We start from the raw sequence: 25,077 nt of genomic DNA, 5'->3' as shown, positions 1-25,077 counted from the left end.
AAGGCGGTTTCTGCACATGCTGTCGAAGTGAGGGGTAGATGGGGCTCATCAACCTGGGAAGGTAGCCCATATAGGAGAAGGACATTTATTCAAGGACATTCCAACACCATATTATTTGCACCTTTAAATAGACGATTGATCCTTATGTAGCAATGAGGCATTGCGTGGCCTTCTTTAGGCATCTTGCAATTTCTTTGGTAGAATTAAAGTGTCATTGCTTGCTGCTTTCTGCTTTAACCACTGTATCTTTCTTCCACAATGGCTGTCCATTAAAACCCCCCACCTCTGTCTGAAACCATGCCAGTCAGTGTGTATTAGACTATCTTTTTGGGTCAAGGGCCGTATGTTCCTGGGGAGAAAGTGGTTGGGTAGCACATACTAATGGTGGTGTCCAGGCTCAAAACAAAAAAGAAGATACGCCCCAAAACTTCCTCTTCTCCCCTCTTTCCCCCTTCATTAGTCAGCCATCCATTCTCTCTCCCCCTGCCCCTACTTTCTCACACATTCACAACAACAGACATCTTCATTCATATCTCTCTCTCTCTCTCTCTCTCTCTCTCTCTCTCTCTCTCTCTCTCTCAGAGCTTGAGGGGCCACCGCAAAGGAAGTGGACAGCCACAAGTTGTTCCCATGTGGTATAGTCAATACTGAGCTAGATGAATCTGCGATCTGACTTGACTGTGAACCAGCTTCATATGTTCTCTGTATGCAAAGTAGGTAAGGACCTGAGTATATTGTGTGTATACCCACAGTGCTCCTTTCTGTTTCTGTTGCTTCCATTACTTTCTCCTGTGAATACTCTGTCCATTGACATCACACAATATTTTTAATGAATGTTTGAGGGGCCTGATCTTGAAGATTTCCTCAGGCCTCCCAGACCTGGCACTGCTTCTGCAGAACGTTGAAGGCGCTCCAATCTGTAACCCCATAATATGGGATTCCTGGCTCTGGGTGATTGGCTACCCTTCCTGCTGCTGTTGCATTCTTCACGGACCTAGTGTTATGCCCTCAGCTTTTGCTGTATAAGTGGCTGAAATGCTCCCTGCCTAAGTAATTCCAACTATATTCTGCTAAATGTGAACCAGATGTTTCCCTGACCCCCTTTTGCTCTCAAGTCAAGCTGCTTCTGTAGCTTTTCATAGGCAGGCATTCAGGTGACTGAACATCTTTCCCAAGTTATCAGTTTATTCATTCCGGATTCACAATTGCCATGAAAATAAACCTATTAGCAGTGCTTCAAGCGTCGGCTTCACACAATACTGCCTGATCAACCAAACACTTCTCTGTTGCTTTAAGCTACTCATTGTACAAGCTATAATATCATTATATAAAGAAAACTAATGAAAAACAAAATATATGTGCAATTTATCAGATATATATTTATTAGCACTAGGGATTAGAGAACCAAACTGGATGCCAATCGTGTGTGGGAAGGGGATGGTGGGGGCAGGAAAACTGTGGGAAAGGTTGAACATTTTGAAAGGGAAAGGGGTTGACTTTTGCCTCTTTGTAGTCAGGGGTAGGGGTGAGTGAAATAATAACCTAATATCCCACAGTAAAAAACCCTCAAAAAACCAGATGGTACCCAATCACTGTGTTTCCTGTGCAAAACTCCTCCCCTTTCATTTTTGGCTGTGCAAAAGACTCTTGGAAAGATTTGCCCTTCGTGGCTCGCACAGACTAACATATAAAAGCTGTTAGCAGCTCCTGCAGCCAGCCGCTAGAAAGCTTGCAAAGTTTCTCTCTCCCTCTCCCTCTCTTTCTCCTTGAGGGTTTGTAATAAGACACACACTTCTTTCCAAGGGTTCACACTAGAGCACAGACAAGAGCTGTTTAACTTGGAAGGACAATACACTAGGCTTTTTGGTTCTGCAAAGAGGTAAGCCATTGAGCTCTGTCAGTTTGCTTTGCATGCACTTTTTTATTAATGCACATCCTATTTTGCTGGACTCAGTTATTAGCCGTACGAGTGAGATACTGTGTTTCCATGTCTTCTCAGGTTTCTTGCCTATCGCTTTGCAGCTGAATATTTATTGCGGGTGTAGGGTGGGGGGAATGAGTGCAAAAGCACATTCCTAATCATCAGGATGGATGGAGCTTTCATTGTCAGGCTATTAGATGCTCTATGCTGTAGTCAGATGGCCAGTAATAAATCCTGTTGTATGTTATAGGGCAATGTGTGTATATGGTTGCTAGGCAACTTGAGACAAAGCAAGGCATTATTTGACTCTCTGGAAACATTATAGTTTGAGTTACCTTATGTAGATGACTAAACAGCTGAAGAGCTAGGTAGAAATACTATAAATAAATAAACTCAAGGTTGGGGGAAACTCATCTGAAAGAGAAAGATATTCACATTGACCCCAGTCACATTATTTAACCATTTTCCCTTCACAGATCTTCTGCTTACCATAGTGAGTTGAAGTAAATCTTTGCTCCCCACCCCACCACCAGGGCCCAAAATGACAGTAATTTCTGCCATCAGTGGTACCCTCTTGATTTCCATTCTCTGTGAAACAAGTGCAATAGAGTCACACAACTCCACTGAGCTGTTCTTGTCAGCCAATAATTACACGGACGCTGGAGCGGCCTTGAACATTCCTCCGGATTCTGCAAGCCCTCCCAAAACCAGGAGGAAACGATATATTTCACAGAATGACATGATTGCCATTCTGGATTATCACAACCAAGTCAGAGGCAAAGTCTTCCCACCAGCATCTAACATGGAATATATGGTAAGTAGAAAGTATAAAGCTGATGTTTCATGCTACTAAGCCAAAGTGGCGCCAAACCGGATGTTGTTGGACTACAACTCCCATCAGCCCCAGGCAGCATGGCCACTGTCCAGGAATGAAGGGAGTGGTAGTCCAACAATGACTGGAAGGCAGTACATTGGCTACTCTTAATATTACACTATGTCATTTCTCCCCCTCTCCTTTCCCACCCTCTTTTAAATTAGACCAGTGGCTTTTGAAACCTCTCTAGAGCTTTGAATGAACAGAATAACCCAGGCCACTTATGACACAGAAATTTGGGATAGGGTATAATAGTGGCTGCCATGCCACTATTACAGGTCTGTCTTCAATTGTGCATATTCTGAATGCCAGTAACCTCTTGCATTAATGCTGCATTGTTTGTATCACTGCAAGGTGCAATACACATCGATGGTGCTTTCTCTATGAAATACACAAAAACAATCAGAAACTTACTGGAGCAGGGGTGGTGGAGCTTTTCAATCTTCTTTGCAATGGTTTATTTGAATGTAGGGTTCCTACTATACCTAAAATAACAGCATGACCTCCATATGTTGTTGAATTCCAGTAGTCATCATCTCTAACCAGTATGGCAAAATGGTCAGGGAATGAGGGAATTTGAATGAGGATTTGGGGCGACTTGCTCATATTAATTTACAGCACTTCACCCATAGTTTAGTATCCATGCTTTAATGCTCCCACGGTTTTTAAGGGTTAAACATAACCCTAAGAACCATGGCAATATTAAAGCATGGATATTTTTTAACACTCCGGTTATCATGATATGTTTGAGTGACAATTGGTTTCTGCTTTTGAGAGAGAGAAAGCCAGGAATAGAAGGAAGTATGTTAACATTGCTATGGGACATATTAACATTGCAGACTTGAACTATGTTCCCTCTTTCCAGGAAATCATGGTGCTTGTGGTTCTGTGAGGGATATTACTGATCTGTAAAAGAGAATTCTCATCCTGTTCTGCAAACTACAGTCTCCAAGATTCATTCTTTCTTTTTTTTAAGGGAGGGAGGGAAAAGACATGGCAGTTACCTAATGTGAAGCCAATAAAAGTTTGTAGTGGATTAGCTTAGGTTAAGTTCTCCTCCACTGTACTTAACAATGTAGGCTATTGTTCAGGAAAGCTCATGGTGCATTTAGTAAGTGCAACTGTGCCACAGCACATTTGAGTTTTCTTCACCTTGGTTATCTCCTGATACAGGGACAGCCCTCCACATGTTTAAGATGACAACCCCATCAGCCCAAGCCAGCATAGCCAATGGTCAGGGATAATAGAGGCTGTAGTCTAATAACATCTGGAAGGTCACAAGTTTCCCATCTCTACCTTAAGCAGTGGTGTAGGAAGGGGGCGGGGGGTGGCGGTCCGCCCTGGGTACCACTCTGGGAGGGGTGACAAGATGGCCGTCCATACATGTGCCGTCCGTATGGGCTGCCTCTTGGATGGCGACTGTATGGGCTGCTGCGCATGTGCAGTCCATTCGGAATGCCGCTCAAGTGGCAGCCCGTATGGCCGTACGGACTGCGCATGTGCGGCATTCTGTACAGAGTGTGCCGCAGATGTGCAGTCCATATGGGCTGCGCTGCCCCAGGTGCCGGAGAGGGTTCTTCTGCCACTGACCTTAAGGACTAATAATATAAACAGATATAATAGACCCAGGACAAAAACAGAGAGAGGGATAGAAGGGATCAGGAAAGAACAACTTTAAATTGGAATTCAGCACAAAACCGCCTAGAATGGACCATCCTCAGCTTATCTAGGAGTTGGGATATAGATCATAGATTTCCGCCACCTTCTCCTACCTCCTTGTCCCCCACAAAAGGCAGCTAATGTTGCATGGCCATTTTGAGGAGCACATGGCACCGTTTCCTTGTGGTTGAATCTCATACTGCAGCAGTAACATCTAAAATCTATTAATTGCATGGGATGGTGGATCACCTGGTACTTTACCACTCCCATACAAGCTGCCCTGATGCCCCACATCACCCATCCAACCCACATGCTCACCAGATTTTTTTTTTAAAGCAATTGTTTTCTTTAGCTTTGATATTAGAAGAGCATCAAATATGCAACAAAGTAAACAAGAATAGAATGACTTTCTTTGGCTGAAATCCCTCCTTCCTGCCTCATCCCTAAAATAACCACCCCATTCCCAGAAAATATAAATTCGATATACAGTGTTGTACATCCAGGTCATTCATCTTCTTTCTACAACATCACAAGAGACATCAGGGGAAATTATGTAAAACACACAAACACATGAAAACGGGGATCAGAGAGAGCAGGAGATAATCCCAGTGACTGAGCAAACATGCCAGTAGCCCAAGTGTTTAGTCAATGCATTCTAAGGATGGATTCCTGATCCTCTCCCCTCCCCCAATGTTTGCAAAGCTTGCTGTCTTGTATAAGCAGTCTGTGTCTTGGAAGCCAATTTTACCATTTCCGCCATTCAGGTTTGGATTACCTTTGCTGTCGAAGCTTTTCATACCAGACATTTGGCAATAAGTGCAGCACGCTGGAACCAAGCTTGCTGAATGCCAGGAAATGCCCATGTTCTTGGAATACAGCCAATCATTAAGTTTGTGGATTCTAAGGGACCAGAATACCTTGTGGTATTGACCAAAAAAATTTCAGGACCCAACAGAATCATCAGCTGAGTGAGATGGACCCAACCTTAACTGTATTCCCCACAATGTAAACTAGAAGAAAAATCTTGCTTAACAAGAGTTGGGGCGAACCAGTTGATATGCAAGGAAATGGTTGGTTGAATCAGTCTTGTAAATCTAGCAATTCCCATAGTTCTCTCTATGCATGAAACCCTTGCAAATATATAATTGCACAACCAGATTTAGAGCTCTGTTTGCAAATTAAAGATTTGCTCTTCCTCCCTTATTAAGTTATAATGTTGGGATGGGGGGGATGTCAGACAATAACCCAATGTTCAATGAAAGTGGGAAGGTGTTGAGAGGATGTGCAGTAGCCCTGCTCCTCTTTAGCTGCCACCATTGCAGGGAGTCCTGGCACGTGCTGTCTGTGTAGTAAAGTAAATGTACAAATACCTTTCTCACTCACTCTGAATGCACAGGTGTAGGGGTGAGCTAGCTCTTGTGTCCCAGTGACCCATCTCTAGCATTCCTTAAACTTGTTGAGAGGTTGTATGGTAAAAGGTAAAGGTAAAGGACTCCTAGATGGTTAAGTCCAGTCAATTCGACTGTGGGCTATGGCACTCAACTCTGCTTTTAGGTTGAGGGAGCCAGCGTTTGTCTGCAGACAGCTTTCTGGGTCATGTGGGCAGCATGACTAAACCACTTCTAGCGCAATGGGACACTGTGATGGAAGCCAGAGCACTCGGAAACTCTGTTAAGCTTCCCGCCACAGTGGTACCTATTTATCTATTCAAGTTGGCATGCTTTCAAACTGCTAGGTTAGCAGAAGCTGGGACAGAGCAACAGGGGTTCACCCCATCATGATCTAGCTCTCCAAAATTTCAGACGGAAGTCTTTCCCAGTTCCACCTGGAGATGCTGGGCCTTCTTCATGCATCTGTTCTGCTGCTGAGCTACAGCTCAGTGAAGCACTCAGTGAGGGTACTTCCCTGTGTGTCCTCATTATTCCTACTTGATGCACAAAATTGTAGCTGACAAGATTCTTATTCGATCTTACAGGTGGTTATGAGGCATGGGGAAAGAGTTAACTTCCAAGATATGTTGCAGTCATGTTATTTAGGATTTTATAGTTTATGACCAGCATTTTAAGTTGTCCCTGGAATGCTTCAGGAAGCCAATGCACACTCTGGAGCACCTGCCAGTAATGTGATCCTGCCATTCTAGCCCCCTGGAGATGAATTACTATGTACTACAGCAGCTCAACATATAAAATTTCATTTCTTTGCAGCTTTCAGTGAATGCATTTTAATGTAACAAATAGGCTGGCTCAGCAGAAATTCTGTTACCTACTGAGTAAAGAATTCACATAGTTCTGAAAGGGCTATTGTTTTATTACACAAGAATAATGTTCATCTAAAAGTCACAGGAGCATCTTAGATGGCCACGTATTGCTAATGACATCAGCAATATTGACTTATTTTGAGTAGAAAATTCAGAGGAAGAAAGGAGGGAAGGAGGGAAGGAAGGAAGGACGGGCATAATTCAAACTTAATTTTAATAGGTGAACCTTTTTAGGAATAATTAACATATATAATATCAATGGAGGTTGTTTTTGACTATATCTAATAAATAAGTTTAAAAAAACAAAAAACCAAGCAAATCTTCCCTTCAGGTCTAGGAGGTGGTGCTGCAGTGTCAAGTTGTCTTACTCATGCTTCCCCATCTGAGTTTTGGAACTGTGCAGTGCCAAGAAAATCACTTCAAAAGCAACAGTACTTTTCACTGCAGAGTTCAGGAAATTAATCAAGATAAACTGTGGAAATGAAAAGGGGGGAACCCAGAACTATAACAATGGATATTTATTTAATCAATTTTGGAGAGAAAATCTAAGTTACTTGTTCTACTGCTACAATTTCTTTTCAGTCTCCAGTTTAAGATCCATAGGATTCAGCATCTCTATAGGAAACTATAGTTTCCTAACTACATTGCAACACTCATTATTCGAATCTTGTCCACTATTGTAGAGAGCTTCACTCTCTATCTTTCACATCATGGTGGTCAATAGTGGGGAAGAGGGAATTCCCCATGTGATGGTCAATTTTCATCTGGTGAAAGTTCTACTAAACAATAAGGGAAGGAGAGTGGCAAATGCATCACATAAAAATATAAGAAGAGCCTGCAGAATCAGGCCAATGGCCCATCTAGTCCAAGATTCTGTACTCACAGTGTCCAAGCAGATGCCTGTAAGAAATTGGCAAACAGGACTCAAGCCCAAGAGCATTCATTTCTCCTGTGGCTTCCAGCAACTTAAGTACAAAGAGGTCTTAAGAAGACACTAAAGATGGCAGACCAATTAGGGGAACAATAGCATGTCCCCAGTATGCAATTATTATTGGCAACCAATACCATCACCTACAATAATTCTGCAGAGGAGTCTACCCCTTTTGGGATTTCTACCTTGCTGGACTCAATGCCCTCTTTGATGTACAGAGCGACACCACCAGGTTTCCATTTTGCTCACTATATCAGTGCTATCCTCTAACTCTTTCTCCTAGGGAAAGAGTTCCATAAGCTTGGCACCACCAAAGAGAAGGCACAAACACATGCAATTATTAACCTAGCTCCCAAACACTTTAGTTGAAATGGCATATATTTTGTATCTCCAATCACACACTATCCTTCTTGCCATAAATTCTTACTGCATAATCCTACCTATGTCTAGAAGTATGCAATGGGATTTACTTCCAGGTAAGTGTGTCTAGAAAGTGCAGCCTTTAATTTGATTATAAACTATCCATGTTTCACTGAAAGGTAGTCATTGCAAGTGACACTGGATCCCCTAGCATATTTTGAAGCTCAAATAGCAAATGTCACATGCAGTAGTTAGGAACACATTGTTCGTGCCTACAAATGTGCTGCACTGAAAGGTCACAAAATGGGTTTGTATTCCAAGGCCACTGGAAAAGGACAAGCCTTCAGAAAACCACAATTGCATGTTTGTGTCAGTTCATTCTTAGGGACACAGGAAACTGCCTTGCATTAGATTAGACTGGATGCTCATCTAGTCCAATATTGTCCACAGTGACTGGCAGCTGATCTCTAGATTTCAGGCAGTGATCTCTCACATCACCTAGTATCTGATTATTTTCACAGGAGAACCTGAAACCTGGGCTCTGCTGCATACAGAGTATGTGCTTTACTGCTTGGGGCTCACCTACACTTCCCCTTGGGTTTGAGCAGTTCTCTGCTTGTCTCATGCTTTCTAGCCATGAGTCCAAGTGGTTTTGCCTTTGCCCCACTGCTTTCCCCTGGAAGACCCACTCTTTAGTGCTGAATCCATTGAAAACCCAATTGGTATTTGTTCCAATTGTGTGCTAAACTGTGGGTTTTACCAAGGGGGGGGGGCGGCAGGGCAAATGGAAGTGTGGACAAGTCCTTAGATAAAAAAACCTTCCCAGCTCAAGTTATGATCTTGCATTCAGTTATGGTTGCATAAAAGACCCTATGAATTGTTACGAACTAAAAATGCACACTAAATCACAGGCATAGGTTCACTCCACCGAATATCCTTAGAACCTTGCAATATTGTTTTGTACACAACAGTAAGTGGCAAAGGGCTGGGAACTGAATCTTGCCCTACCTCCAAGTTCCTTTGATAGCAGATAAGTAGACTTGGGCACAAGGAGTCTTGTGACATGTTTGAATACTATACCAATTTACTGTTAGTCACCCAAAGCTACTCTAAGAAGTTGTGTTGCTGCAGAACCTGGTGGTTCTACTGCCTCATCTGACATTCAATAATGTATACTGTAGTATATAGAGGACAAGATGTGATGTGTCACCAGCACTCAGAGTTGTTCAGGAGCAAGGTCAGAGAGAGATGGGGAAATGGAGCTACAATTTATATAACTTAGACAATGGCTCTGTGGACTTGCACTGCCAGCCAAATATGGAAGAGACTGCAATTATGAATAATGTATGGAAATGTTAGGTCCAAAGACATTGCTTAAGTAATGTCTGAAGAGCTTGCATTCATCTAGGAGCCAACTACTACCTAGGTAGCATATGCAAAGCACAAGTAGCAGGTGGTTTGGGCTCTACAGCACCCAGGAGAGCTCCCAAATGGCACTTCCAGGAAGGCAGCTGTTGACCCGCTAGAGTGCAATGCTCTTTTGAGCCTTTATATTCAAACAAGGCCTGAAAACTGTCAGAGTGCTGCTTCTCAGTTACAGAATTTCTAGGAACAACATGCTGGCCTGTGTTGACATTGAATGGTCTTGGACTGTGAACTATGCCCAGCTAATCAGATACACAATAGACAGTTCATAATATCAACCATGCAATAAAATTAATCCCACTGAAGATTAACCTCAGTAACCACCATACTATGTTGACTCAACCTTCAAACTACAGAGAAGGTGACCTTCCCATTTTCCCCCCATTAACAAAAACATATTTAATGAATGAGGAAGCTCTTACACAAACAAAACTGCTGTCAATCATCCTGCAGTTATTTCGGATAGTTCGTAAGTTAATTATTGTGCTAATCAAAATGATGGGACAGGGGGAAAAGAAAAGAAAAGATGTGTGAGTGAAGAAGAGAAATACATTGCTCAGTCAAAGATTTCAAATATTTTCACTGCAGTGATGCCCACTGCAAAGTTAAAAGTTACTGTTCAACTTAAAAAGAGGCTTATCTCTTCAGCAGAGGGAAACTGCTGTGTCTGGCAGAGGAAGTGGATTTCTTGAAGGGAAATCTCTTGTGCATTCATGCCTCTTCTTTAGATCCCAACCCAGGAACCAACTGGGTAAAATCCCTGTCTCAGAGCTGCTTTCAGTAGCTCATTTCTATATTTGAGATTTGAAAACACATGCAGGGCAGTAGCCAGGAACTAATTGAAAGCATACGTCTTCAAAGCTTTAGAATACCAGAGGCAAATATTATAAACGTGTCTAATAAAGATCCTGGGACTTTCTCTGCAGGCCACTGCTTTTTACTGACATGAGACCATTCTGACATTATAAAGTCACAGCTCCTGCCTTTGGCTTTTGGTGGGATAAATCTTTGCTTACATTTCCAACATGCGAGAAAGGAAATGCAACATCAGAAGCAGCCGTCGGTGTGCAATGTCAGCCAAGAAACATTAACAAGGTCATAGTTATGTTCTTATCATTGCTTCGCCTTGATTTTGGCCAGACTGCCAAAGTGAATGTTTCCAAAACTGAACCTTGACTGGGATATATATGGATACATTAAGAGCACATAATGTCTTTAACATCACAAGATATGCATCTGTTTAAATGCATAGCTATGTTTTTGAAAATTGGCCAGGTCCCTATGAAGCTTTTAATGGCGTATTAAAATCTGAGAACGTGTAAAAAGCTGTAGATTTTTCAGCTGACTTCCCTTCCCAGTCCCCCCAAATGATATAATCCACATGGTGGCTTTTTTGCAGCAACCGGCTACAGACTGAACTAAAATTCTTATTGGAAATGTTTTTAAAAAATCAAGCCAGGAAATGTGTTAACAATGAAAGATCACAGAGTAGTTTTAACAAATAGACATTGGAAAGGATCTCCTTTTAGTACAAAGCGCTTCCTGACCTATTAAAAAAGAAAGAAAAAAAGAAAGGAAGGAAGCAAGGAAGGAATGGCCTAGTTTGAATAGCTATGGCATGAGTGCTTCACTCTAGTTCTCCTGAAAGTGGTCTGATTGGAGGAATATGTACCATATGCAAATTTAATATTTGTGGAAAATCTTTTAAAAGATCAGTCATCCCAAAATAAATGCAGCCAGATCCTTTGTGAAAGGAAGACATCAGAATTAGGTGCATATTAATGATTTAGTACAATTACTGTCTGACTATTCCCTCAGCTCTGAATGCAGAAAGATCCTATCAAATGAGATTCTATATTTGACATATCAAGGAGTTCAGGGCTGTGCACCGAAACATATGGAATCTATTCCCCTTGACATCATTAATTCACTTCCATATCTGAAACAAAACAAAGGAATATTGCGGGTTTTGAGCTATTTAAGTTAACAACAGAATATTCAGTGATGTCACAGGATAAAAATTGCATCCAAATGATATAATTCCTAGAAAGCCTGGGAGACTAATAGTGGAATATAGAATTAGGATTTGCATGATGAGTTTGGCAAACACTAAAATCAATCTGTAAGACTTTGCAAGAGGTTTATTCTGCTGATGAAATAGCAGAGGTTTTTTTTAATTCAACACAAGCAAGGGAAATTTTCAGAAGAACTCCATAGAGCATGGCAAATACAGTGCCTTGAATTTTGACAGGTAGAACATGAGAGGTTTCGATCCAGGTCTATGTGCCATCATGCACAGACCGCTGCCTCTTGCTCTTAGTTCTCACTTTGTGAAATGGAAACAGCAGTAGTCAAGCACACAGGATTAGAAGTAAGCACTGTGCATGTTTTGATAATAAAAGTTAAGTATTTTAAATTAGGGGACAGGGCTTCCAGATCAGCTTCATCCCTAACTTGGTACTGTACAAATGCCACTGAATTTAGTTTGAAAAAGAAGCCTAAAGCTACCAGTTTGGGATAGTGAAATGTTCATATTTGACTATAATAATTTCCATTATTTTGAATAGATAATGGAAAGGATTTTTAAAGAAGCAGCCTTTCACTGTTTCTGTCTATGTGTTCACACACACACACATGCATGCGTGCGTGCACACACACACACACAGAATGACCAGTGTTTAACAGCAGTCTGCAAATGGTCTTGGAAATACACAATATAGTTTCATATATGACATTGTTTCCTCCCTGTGCTTACCTGTGAGCCCCTATAGCTATTGGCTGAAGTGCTGTGATGTCTGAGAATGGTAAGAAACAAACATTCTACATGTTGAAAGGAATGACTCTATTTTGGAAGGTTGGCAAACAGTTCAAGGTCTATTAAATATTATTTTGGGATTGGGAAACTATAGGCTGCACCCAACTAAGTTTTACTTGGAGTAGATGCATTGAAATTAATGGACCTGTGTTAGTCCTGTCTATTGATTTCAGAAGGTCTGCTCTAGATACAACTCATTATTTATATTCAGCCAGATCTGTTGACCCACACTTCCTATCAATAATTGAATGGAGTTTGAAATAGGACTAGAATTAGATGTCTGAGAATAGTTTATTAAGGGGAGGGGATTTCTCACAAGTGTAGCAACCTCTTTCTGCATGCATACATTTTTATAAGTCCAGAAGTGAGGTGGTGTATGGGATTTTATTCCTGCTCCACATCAAGACAATTTATGCATGGCAACCTCAGTGGATGGATACCATTGACTTGAAATATTGAACCAAACCTTTGTTTATAGTTCTTTAATAGATTACATAGTTACTAATCTAAAACACACACACACACACAATTGCTCATAGAAAAGTGCCAATTGCTAGCTGATCACAGTATTAATTCATTTCTATTGGTATATGGACTTTCCAATAGATTACAAATGTAAGAATGATTTCTTTGCAAAGGGACAGCTCAGAATCCAGGTGATCTCATAGCTGAAAGAAGAAGAAGAAGAAGAAGAAGAGGAGGAGGAGGAGGAGGAGTTTGGATTTGATACATAATAAATACCTAATGCCAGCCAAATCTGTCTGTATAAATTCCAATGAGCTCATGTGTTTTCATCACTTAGTATGCACTGAAAAGGAGAGGAGAGGCATTTTCCAGTCATGGGTAAAAAGCAGGCAGATAGAGAAGTGGTTTCCTCTATATTAAATACTTGGCCATATATGGTGATTGCTACATAGGTTGCATGTGTCCATTGAACTGCTTAAAGAAACAAAGGTCCATAATACAAATGGCCAAGAAAACATCTCTTTCTACCTGCATCACATAGCAGACTGTGGTTGGATGGTGGTGTTAGAGCCAACTTCAGCTGCAAAACATCTTGTACCCTATTTGTTTTCCCAAAGCTGTGGCACAAATGCTTGTCCACTGTTCATGTCAAGAATCTTTGGATCCGCCTACAAAAGCTGATAGAACAATCTCTCTTTAGTGTTGTGAAATATTCTCCTTTAAAGTTGTCGCTGCCTGGATCTCCCAGTGTGTTCTTCTCTTCCTAAAAGCAGCTGTAGGGGAGGGGTTTTAGATCAAGTCATAATTTAAGTGGGGTGTGGTTAACCCCTTTCCTTGTGCTAACTCCGATGCAAAGTCCCTCCTCTCTGAGCTGCTTAAGCAAGAAAGGTGTCTGTATTGTGCTCTATTCCCACCCACCCCTTCTGGAGCCAACAGCAATTTCAGAGAGTTGTTTTGCATCATGGAATCCATGCTGGAGAAAGAGTTAAAAAAATCCCTTCTGGCTTGCCACAGAGCCCAATCCAAATCTTCCTGCCATGATATATGGCATGTGGGAGATCTGATCACAGAACCCTTGCAACATGTGTAGTTTGACCCTAAGTTAAACACTATTCAAACACTATTCATTTAAAACACTTTGATACTACTTTAAACAGTCATGGCTTCCCCCCAAGAATTCTGGGAGCTGTATTTTGTTAAAGGTACTGAGAGTTGTGAGCAGACCCCTACCCCCCTCACAAAGCTACACGTCTCAGAATAGCTGTGCCAAATGGATCACTGTGCGGTGAAAACATTTCCCAAGCACCCTAGAAATGACTGCATATTTGGATCTGATTATTCATGTTATGTCAAGTGGGAAGGGCATTCCAGAGATTACATCAGGTTTATTCACACCCAATATCGTCCATATACTTTTTTTAAACAGAGGGACATGATTTATGCATATGGACTCAAGTGCCTTGGAATTGGTTTCCTTGACTGAAATGAAAAACCTGTCTGTGTGTGCGCGCGTGCATGTGTGTGTGTGTGAGAGAGAGAGACGGGATGTGCTCAGAATCCTCCGCGCCACAACACATAGGATTGTAAGCTTGCCCAGCAAATAAACACACAGCCCCATAGCTCCCTTCATATATTGAGTTTCCAGTACATTTCCAAGCACAATTCAAAGTGTTGGTGCTGACCTTTAAAGCCCTAAATGGCCTTGGTCTAGTATACCTCAAGGAGCATCTCCACCCCCATCGTTCTGCCCGGACACTGAGGGTCTTCTGGTGGTTCCCTTGCTGAGAGAAGCCAAGTTACAGGGAACCAGGCAGAGGGCCTTCTCAGTAGTGGCGCCGGCCCTGTGGAACGCCCTCCCATCAGATGTCAAGGAAATAAGCAGCTATACTCTTTTAAAAAGACATCTGAAGGCAGCCCTGTTTAGGGAAGCTTTTAATGTTTAACAGACCATTGCATTTTAATATTTTGTTGGAAGCCGCCCAGAGTGCCTGGGGAAACCCAGTCAGATGGGTGGGGTATGTATGTATGTATGTATGTATGTATGTATGTATGTATGTATAAATAAATAAGAAGAAGAAGAGCTGCATAGGCAAGTGCCTGAAAAAGCTTATACATGCATAGAATTAAGCCTCAGGGGCCTGCCAGACATCATTTTTATTGTGCATTCATGATGATTTGTGCTCATGATGCTATTGAGGCAGTCTCTTGTGATCCCATCTCCAAGACTATTTGTACTTGGGTGGTCATACTGCTTCTATGCAATGTACCCTGTAACTTTCTGCTGAAGTCCTATAACTTTTTTATCACAAATGTTCAGGTTTGGGGTTTTTTGTCACACTTTTGTGCCAGAGCATCTCCAGGTAGCAATAACATGGTAGCATGGGTGAAGCATAGCGGAACTAAAGCAGAATAATTCCATCACCAATGCACTAATATTGGTTCAAGAGCATCTTGCAGAATACACCCACAATAAAGCACCCATTTAGAGGGGTCCTGAGTTAGCTGAGTCACAACCATCATGTTTGGTCGATCCATCAGGCTTGTGTAAGAAACATGGCAGAAGTGACCAATCTGATTTAGGGAAGAGGGAAAGTTTTGCCACACCCCATGCAGTTGCCTTCAACTCTGTTTCATTCTCAGTGATGTTTTTATAGAAAAAGAGGTGCTGGAACTCCCCACGAATGCCTTCCTTGTTCTCTTCTACAGTGGTACCTCTAGTTAAGAACTTAATTCATTCCGGAGGTCTGTTCTTAACCTGAAACCGTTCTTAACCTGAGGTACAACTTTAGCTAATGGGGCCTCCTGCTGTCACTGTGCCACCAACGCACTATTTCTGTTCTCATCCTGAGCTAAAGTTCTTAATCCAAGGTACTACTTCCAGGTTAGCAGAGTCTGTAACCCGAAGTGTCTGTAACCCGAGGTGTTTGTAACCCGAGGTACCACTGTAATGGCAATGGAGCCCACTTGAGAGGTGTGGAATTCCATTGAACTCCGGCTAAAAAAAGCCCTGCTCCCACTTAGTACAATGCAGTTAATATTTTAGAACTCCCCACCCTGTTTCTGTGTTCAGTATTACTAAAGAATATGTATTTTTCCAGGTGTGGGATGAAAATCTAGCCAAATCTGCTGAAGCATGGGCTGCCACCTGCATTTGGGACCATGGCCCTTCATACTTAATGAGATTCTTGGGACAAAATCTGTCGGTACGGACTGGAAGGTGAGCAGATGACTTGTAGCATATCTTCATTCAATGTATTTTGGCAACAGTTACCCTGATGTAGAAGATTCCTGAGAACATTGGCACAAAAGCAGCCCTTTTCACTTAGTTGATGAGCCAGCTTCACACATGCAATAGGATCCAGGCACAGAGCATTCCTTTCCAGTGAAGTAAACAGAGAAGCCTATTTGTGCAGGAGTACTCTGTGTACACTGGAGCACATGGATCAGCAATGGGGTCTGACACAACGCAGTGACTGTTGCTATTTTGGTAAAGAAAATTATTGCGATGTGGGTCCAAGCATACATGATATACAAATTAGGCAAAGAGATCACTCTTTAGTTGTTGTAAATGTATGCAAATGTTCACATTTCATTTTTAAAAATACTGTTTTATTGTTCACCATTTGGAAACTTCTAAAATTCTAAAAGGACATATACACAAAAAATAAAATAATCACCTTCACAGCTCTGTCCAGCCAGCAAAATCAGAAGCTATATAAATAACAGATTATGTATAAGTATCAGCAACACTCTAGCATCAAACAGAGCATGCATTTTCTTCAGCATGTCCCAGGGCTTATTCACAAAAATATAGGTCAGTTTTTCAAGACACCATGATCATGGAAATTGTAGTCACTCTGTAAGAGGCCAGAGCGTACCTGAGAACTTGATCACGTGGAGGAAATAACTACAGCCTAATATCTGTCTTATGCACATCAATAATGCTGAACATTCAGAAATGTCCCTATCTCTCTGTGACTTCAATCACACCTAGGTATCGATCTATTCTCCAGCTGGTGAAGCCATGGTACGATGAAGTGAAAGACTACGCATTTCCATATCCTCAGGACTGTAATCCAAGGTGTCCGCTGAGGTGTTATGGGCCCGTGTGCACACATTACACCCAGGTGATTTGAGTTCAGCTTTTCATACATCAATATCATGCTTCAGTTCAATGCTCGGCTCCCTACGCTATCTGTATTTCTCTCCACATTTGACTCTAACAAATGGACATTAATCTTTCTTCAGATGGTTTGGGCCACTTCCAATCGAATAGGCTGTGCAATCCACACATGCCACAACATGAATGTCTGGGGGTCAGTCTGGCGACGAGCTGTTTATTTGGTATGCAACTATGCCCCAAAGTAAGTAGCTCTCTTTTCTTTTCACCAGCTTTCATATTAGCATGCATGCTATCAGACTGAGCTGACTCATCATCTTTTCAGTGGCGCAACAGAGCAAGAAGAGGCTGGAAGCGCAGATCTGGGGCTTTTTTTCCACAGTATGAGTGATGATGTCATCTGCCAGAGGGCCAGGGCGGATCCTCCTTGCTCTGGACAGCAAATGAGGAGACAATGGCACTTTCACGTTTTTTCTATCTACTCTCTTCTATCATTTGTGACAGATGAGAGTAGAGCAAGGGTGGGTAATCAGACTCTGAATACCATTAACCTCTGAGGGCACAGTCAATGGGCAGGGATGATGGGAACTGTAATACAGCAACATCTGGAAGGACATGGGTTTTCCAGCACTGGCAGCTTCTCTGCCACTTCTGGGTGGTAGGGACAGGCAGGGGTTTTTCTTCAAAGCCTGGTGGCCAGGCTTTGTCTATATGCTTCCAACCCTCCATTCTCAGCCACGGGGGCTAGAAACTTGAATAACATGAATATCACATCTGGTTGTGATACTATTCTGTATCAAGTACCAAACTGTGATTTTCTTTTCCTTCACCGAATCACACAATAGACTTAGCCCTACATACAACAACAACATCATCATCATCATCATCAACAACAACAACACTTTTTTACGGTCGTAGACCAGCATAAGGAGGGAGGGGGTACAATCATTTAAAAAACAACAACACATTTCTTTTATTAAAAAAAACTAAAAGGAGGTAAAACAGAATATATACATAAAAGTCCATAAGAATCCAAATGAGGCGAAGAAGGTCTAAAACAAGGGTTAGGAACATCAGACAAGAGTGAAAGAGTGCAAAAGGCTAGTATATATAAGACCACAGCCAACAGTCTACAGAGCACTCCAATACGAGTACTCATTATATCTAGTTTGTGGCACAGATCATCTGAGCGCTGCTGTGCAGAATCTTTAGCCCTACATAACAGATAGAAAACTAAACCTAATTGATCTGTTGGAGAGCTACTTCAAACAGTGATTCTATGTGCTAATCACATTATTACTTTTATTCCTCAGGGGGAACTGGATTGGAGAAGCGCCATATAAAGTAGGGGTGCCGTGTTCTGCTTGCCCTCCCAGTTATGGAGGATCCTGCACTGACAATCTTTGCTTTCCAGGAGTAACATCAAACTACTTATATTGGTTTAAGTAAAATAGTGCAGCATCCCAATAACTATTCTGGTCAAATGAGACTGTAACAAAATATTGTATATTGAACTTTGCACATATTGTATGTAAATAATTTTAATAATATTAATAATAATAAATGTACTTTGTGAAGTAGTTTGAATAATTAGATTTCTGGATGTGGCAAAAATCCTCTGCTTAATTGACAGAGTCACCCTTCCAGATCACTGATAGGCAGAGAGGGATATCATATATTTACAAAGAGAAAGAAAAGGAAGCTATAGAAATGGCAAGTAATGGAGTGATCCACAAATAATCTTAACTGGAGTACTTGGATTTAAGGTAATTAAATTCTGCTTCCTTAAAAGTCATTGGGAATATATTTTCTTATCTTCAAAAACTCCACCATTACAGGGTTGTAGTGATATGCAATGTTCTGAGTTTTACAAATGCCTTCTAGCCAAACTGGCAAAATAGAAGATATGTACAAATCAAGCAATTTAAGGAACGCAAATTAACTCTGTAATAGAACAAAATCACCTATGAATTATTCTTTTGTGTGTCTGTTATTCTTTAGAATGAGAAAAGCAAGTGCATTTTGGTAAAATAATAATCGTAATGTTTGTAAAAAAAAAAAGGGGGGGGAGGCCTTCAGATGATTTTGTGAGGAAAAATTTACTTAAACCTTAGCAGTGTATGTTTTGTAAAGGGTTCCTGTTCCAGAATCTAAGCAGTATTGAGCAAATGTTCTAGTTTATTTCTTTTCTTCAAAGCATGCGCGTTACTGCAATTGTGGCCTGGTGCTATGGACTGATTTTATCTGTGAGAGCACAAATAATGGAAAACATTGCTGCAGCAAGTAACATCCTAGCCATGTCAAAAGAGGCAGAACTTTCTGGCTATGCCCTTCTTGACATACCTTTTCTGACCAGATGCTCATACCTGAAGCCATAAAAGTTTCTTTGGGCACTGCAGGGTGGTCCCCTTCCCCCTTGGATTGGTACTCCCTGTTGAGAGAGCAGACCTGATAGCTGCTGTCGTGCTGATGCAGGTCCCAGGACCACATCAAAATGTTCAGTAACATTAGATGGAGCTGTTAGGCTCCTTCATTCGTGGTAGAAAATTTGCTGCATTTGCCTTGTTCAGATTTGCTGTTCCCTATGACCAAGTCAGACTCAGTTCAGTACCTTTATCTTTAACTGGCTCTGTTCTGTTAAACTAGGTAACAGAGTTGTGAGTGATAGTTGTGGTTGAACCTTTGCAGTCATATATCTGAATGAAATGCCAGGCAGAGGAAGCATAGATGTATTTGCTGCAGATGACCACAGTAACATGTGGATGACTGGATGGCTAGCAGCATGCAGATGCTAGAGGTAGGGCCAGGAACACAATACTGCCCCCCATAATTTTTCACATGTTACTAAAGAGCTAAAGCGTAACTGATATTCATGGGTGCAACATCAAACTGATTTTACTCTTGTGAAATAAGCTGTTGTTCTTTTTTTATGAATGATCTCCTCTAGGGAGAGGATGAGTGTTGAGAAAAATGCAAATCCTATATATTTTTAATATTTTTTGGGGGGGGATAAGTATGACATTAAAAACGCAATACTTTTTTTAAAAAACCAGTGTTTATGCTTTCTAAACAGAACTAGTAACTGTAAATATATGATTCTGTAATGTAGCAGAAACTATTACATACATATGGTACTGTTAACTGTTATTCTTCTACATTGTATGAATAAGCTGATTCTGTGGAATAGCTGTCTTTCAACAGTTTAAGTAACAAAAGTTTTCTATTATCAAAGAGGTGCATAAGCTTTTTCACAGTCTACAACAATGGTGCTAAGAATGGGCAAAAGTCTGGCTGCATTGAAAGCAATTACTTTTTTTAAAAAAAAACAACAACATTCCTTTCAGTGAAGCCAGGATTAACCCATTATAAACACACTGTTAAGTGCAACAGGAAACAAAAATGAGATAAGCTATTTCATAAGAGCAGCTTCGTTTTAAAAAGGCAACAAGTTTTGGAGGGTTCAAAAGAAGTCTCCCCTCCACACAGCTAGGAGACATTTCAATGCATCACATATTTGACTTATATGACTGAAGAATAGTAGGATGTTTTACAATACTGTGTTTACCTGTAATCTTGTGTTACTTACTATCAGCTTTCAGTTGATTGATGACAATGGGTTTTAAACTAGGTTCCTCAGAAACACAGGGTTTATCAGTAAGATGTTCAGCAGTGGCAGTCAAACTTTCCTGAAAGACAACTTGGGTCATCTCTATTATTATTGATCTTCTGTGATATAAAGGAAAGGGGGTTATATTTCGGTGCCTTCAGTTAGTGTGGGGAAATGGGAAGAGCCTAGCAGGCCAGGCCAATGACTGATTGGCAGATACATAGGTTCCTTAGCAGAACAATATGGGTCCCTTGGCAAACAAACTTAGGTAGAAAACATTGCTTGACTATATGAGGTTTGAAAGCCATTGGTTATATAACAGCAAAGTTGAGAAATGTACATTTACCTCCATGGCCAGTATCAAATGGTGCTTGAGAGAACAGCTTCGTGTGAGGCTATGTCTTTTTTGCTAACAACAATGGGACCATTCTAGAGAGAGCTTAGACAACAACCAATCAAATATCTGGAGCAACAGCTACACAACTGCTGTCTTGCTTCATTGCTGGCAAATACACAGTGTACAAAATTGGAGCAGCACAAATGCGGCAGTAAGAATGTGCTGCACTTTCTTTTTTTAACAGAGGAGAAATTCTGGTGACTAGTCCCTGCGGACTTTCACTGGAATTGCTATTTCTCTCAATGACTTCATTATTACAGGGCTGCATGTTGATTAAGATTAGGGTAAAAACTGATCAGTGACTTCCTGACTGGTATAGGCATGCCATTGTAAAAATACATTTTTGGAACACTGCAATCTTTTTCTTCTTCAAATATGAAACAAATATTTACAAAAAAATGTGGGGCGGGGGGAGAGAACTAGGACAGAGTAAACTGAATTGGTCTTCCAGATGCATGGTGAATCAGTGGGGACCCAGGAATAGGAAATGGCTAGCTTGTCCAAAATGTTGTTAGCAGTCTAACACAGGTTTCACATGTTTTAATAATTACTTGAGTATTTTGGCTGATTTCCTCACCAAACAACCATTTTTGGTGCTAACATTTCATGTTTATAGTGTTAACTACACATGATGGTGCTAAAAATGTTTACTTTGAGTGGTAGCTTTACTTTTGATATTACCAAATGTGCCCTGATAATTGTCACCTTCATGATAAGGAGAAGCAGATTGTCCTATAGGATACACAAAATCTCTTTGTCTCTTTGTCACATCCTGTGACATCAACATCAGGTTATTTTAATGGCAATCAAATCAATCTTTAGTAAAACAAATGAGATGAGAAAAGAATATAGGCCATGCAAACTAGTGGCTTAGGTTTAAAAGGGAACCAAATTGCTTTGGTAGAGTGCGGTACCAAAAAAATAGAGTGGTACTTAAAAAAACCAAAGCCCTCACCTTTTTTGTAGGCTTGGAATTTATAACTTATTGATAGAAGCCTTTTGATTCATCTAAGAATGCCCTAATTAATCAGAAAGTGTTTTTTTTTATAAAAAAAACACCTTACTATTTTTTAAAAAATATAACTAGTTATAAAAACCACAAGAGGAATTCTGTCACACAGGAGGAAATGCTGAGCCTTCAGTTAATGCATCATCTAAAAAGCAAATAAAGTATTCATTTTGCTTTAGTACTATTGTTCTTACTCAAATCCAGATTTCTGCAAATTTAATTGATTGGCCAACCAATTACTTAACTAAGAATGGTATTGCTTAAGGCGGTTAAACCACCCCACCTGAAGCTCTGCTTGGCTCTTGCCAGCAAGGCAAAGTGAAGGCGAAGGTGTGTTGTTATTGTGCTTTTCTGTTATTTTCTAGCTTTGAAAACATTCACACTTCAGCCTTCCCATTGGGAGCAATCAGAGTAAAAGACTTAGACCAGCACTTAAGCTTGCCTAAATCTCTGCCTGGTTTGGGACCATGTCAGGTGTCTGAGAAAGCTTTGGATCCTTTAAATCCAAGCCATTTCCTGTTCCTCCATAGCAAGCCCAGAAACCACCCCGAAACACTACCCTTTGGGGCCTTGTCAATGTTGGTTGGACCAGGGCACCAGAGATTTCCACAGGGATGGGCCAGGGTTGTTCTGCTACATGAAGGGAATAGGAATCTTCTAACAACTCTTGGCACCCTGAACAAACTACAGTTCCCAGGGTACTTTGCAGGGGAAGCCATGGATGTTTAAAGTGGTATGATACTGCTTTACATGTGTATAGTACAGATAGGGCCTGGCATAAGCAAAACTGATGATTGCAATCCAGCTGAAAGAATGAATATGAAAATGATGGCATATTCAAATAGATTTTTTTTTTAATCTTCTGCAAGAAGGAAAATATCAGTGGAACTGAGTATCAGTGGGATCACATCAATAATCAAACTTCACATTCTGAAGCTGTAATGGTTTTTTTAAAATCCTTGTTGACTATAGTGCTATAACCATATAAGTAAATGGTTTCAAGACTCTGGGCATTATGTAGGGACATTTTTTACATGCATCATAAGTCACTGTAGCAGTCCTGGTCACAATGACCCAAATGCTCCTAAACAATGATAGTTGAAAGTAATAGGCAGTCTAGTAATAATAAATGTACTCTCTTTCTCCAAATTCAACATGCGATTAAATGGCAATCAAGCTGTTTCACTAAGCATGTTGTTGCCAGCCAGCTGAACAGCCCATATATTCTACCACTGATGAGAAATCATGCAATGATGCGGCAAGGAACCCATAAAAACAACTATCTCAGATGTATTCACTGATAATACAGCAACCTGAGGTATATTAACCCATAAAGCTTGAGGCCGCTTAAAGTCGTACACCCGAAATGTTTTAAATGTACCCATAAACCTTGTGAATTAGGAACGCAACAAATGCATCTTGAACCTGTATATCATAGATCAGATGTCAAAGGCAATTTAGGAATATGGTAGGTAAGTAAATAAATGGAATAGAGATCCATGCAGTGGCGTAGCGTGGGGGGTGCAGGGGGGGGCGGCCGCACCGGGCGCAACATCTGGGGGGGGGGCGCGCTCGCACTCGCAAGTCTCTGCCCCTACCTGGCAGGGGCGCAAATTACTTGCCTTGCCCCGGGTGCTGACAACCCACGCTACGCCACTGGATCCATGCACCAGGGAGCTCTGGATATCTGCAGCTCCATGAGAAGTGTGCACTTGGGGCAACATTCTGCTGCTACATGAGCAGCCCTGCTGAACCACTGATTTTGGCTTTTGCTGCAAAATATGGTACTTAATATATCTCAGTTTGTACAGTTTGTTTGGGAGTAGCTGCCATGGTAGGGCAGTGCTATGGAATGAACCAAAACATAACTGCTGCTCACCTGGAGGGTGCAGGTTTGCGGCAGGGTGCAGTGAGGTTGATGTTATGTGGGTGCACTGGCAGTCAGTCCTTTTCCAGCAGTGTACCCGTGCAACCCAGACTTGGTGCCACGCTGCCCAGCCCCTACACTGTCCAGGTAAGTAGCAGAAACACAACTGGGTGTGTGTGTGTGTGTGTGTGTGTGTGTGTGTGTGTGTGTGGCTCTGTGGCACCCGTCTACCATGCCAGCTCCTCCTGTTCTTTGTACTGCAACAAATGCCTTGTTTGGATATCACCATAAACAATAGCTTGTCATGATGTATGAACTGGGAACTGCTTTTCATTAGCTATGGTTTGTCAAAACTGGCCAGATTTGTAAACCGTGGTTTGAAGTTGGGCTGCTTGGGCATATAATTGGTGAAAATGAAGGAAAATACTTCCAGTCCTCCTTCATATGAATACTTGAGTCTGAGGAAGTGCAAAAACCTGAGGCTCACTCAGGTAGCAGTGCATTACGGTATTACATCCAAACTCAGCCGATGTTATGAGGACGGCTTGAAGTGGACTTTCAAACTTGCTAAATACAATATGCTGACTGCTATCTGGAAGCAACACTTAAAAGGTATTTTTAATGTATTTATATGACAGAACATCTGTTTCCCTTTTATATTTCTGTAACCTTTGTTGGGTGTTCCCCACCTTTAAGATTTCCTGAGAATAAAGTTCATTGTTTGACACGGGTGTTGCAATGAATAAGCTTATTTTCCCCCATATTATTATGGTTTTATTATGAATTGTGGCAAATATTACACTCTCTATCTTGTGGAAACATAAAAGTGTAGATCGTTTTGAGTGAATGTATAAGAATATGCATTTAAATAAAAATGGTCAGTATTTCATCAGTTTCTTTCATTGTTATTTTTGCCCCTTTGCACAAAAGTTTGGGATCAGTTTTCATTGGAGGAGCAGAAAATGCATGAACAAGCATGCACTATATCACCCACATGCCTTGATTGGGATAGGTGTGTGTGAATCAGTCCTGATTGGTATGAATCAGTGTTCTATTGAAAGCGGATTTTGTGTCTCTTAGCTTGTTAGTCTGCACATGGATGTGAAGGGCTGGTCTGTCAGTCAATCAAAAGACAAATGTGGCAAAGGCAGCTTCTGGGGGAAAATCTCATTGGGGAAAACCTTAGAAGATGCAGATTGCAGGACTTAAAAAGGCTGATTCATACTTAAATTTGTCAGCAATTGTAGCTGCATTTTTCCAGGAGCCACAATCACAGTGATGCCTTCCAACTCCCTGCACATAAAACTGAATTTACACTCGTTTTTTTCATGTGGTTGTGTGAAAGAATGTTACAACTACTATGAACGAGG

General features: G+C 41.2%; 1 protein-coding gene and 1 long non-coding RNA gene across 2 annotated transcripts in view; one reads left to right on the top strand and one right to left on the bottom strand.

Moving 5' to 3' along the window:
* Nucleotides 1–25,077, bottom strand: part of LOC310713432 — a 304,345-nt gene that overhangs the window by 262,287 nt on the left and 16,981 nt on the right. The window lies entirely within an intron of this gene.
* On the top strand, nucleotides 1,676–24,599 carry PI15 (peptidase inhibitor 15). The gene is made up of 7 exons (XM_083518238.1): nucleotides 1,676–1,879; nucleotides 2,398–2,735; nucleotides 15,806–15,924; nucleotides 16,702–16,834; nucleotides 16,956–17,071; nucleotides 18,141–23,344; nucleotides 23,514–24,599. The coding sequence occupies exons 2-6, from the start codon at nucleotides 2,463–2,465 to the stop codon at nucleotides 18,274–18,276; spliced, it is 777 nt and encodes a 258-aa protein (XP_083374364.1). The 5' UTR covers nucleotides 1,676–1,879; nucleotides 2,398–2,462; the 3' UTR covers nucleotides 18,277–23,344; nucleotides 23,514–24,599.

The sequence above is a fragment of the Podarcis liolepis genome (genome assembly GCF_965112155.1).
Source record: "Podarcis liolepis genome assembly, chromosome: 8".
Taxonomy (NCBI): Eukaryota; Metazoa; Chordata; class Lepidosauria; order Squamata; family Lacertidae; genus Podarcis; species Podarcis liolepis.
Note: the sequence above shows the minus strand (reverse complement) of the source record. Positions and strands in the feature narration are given on the sequence as shown.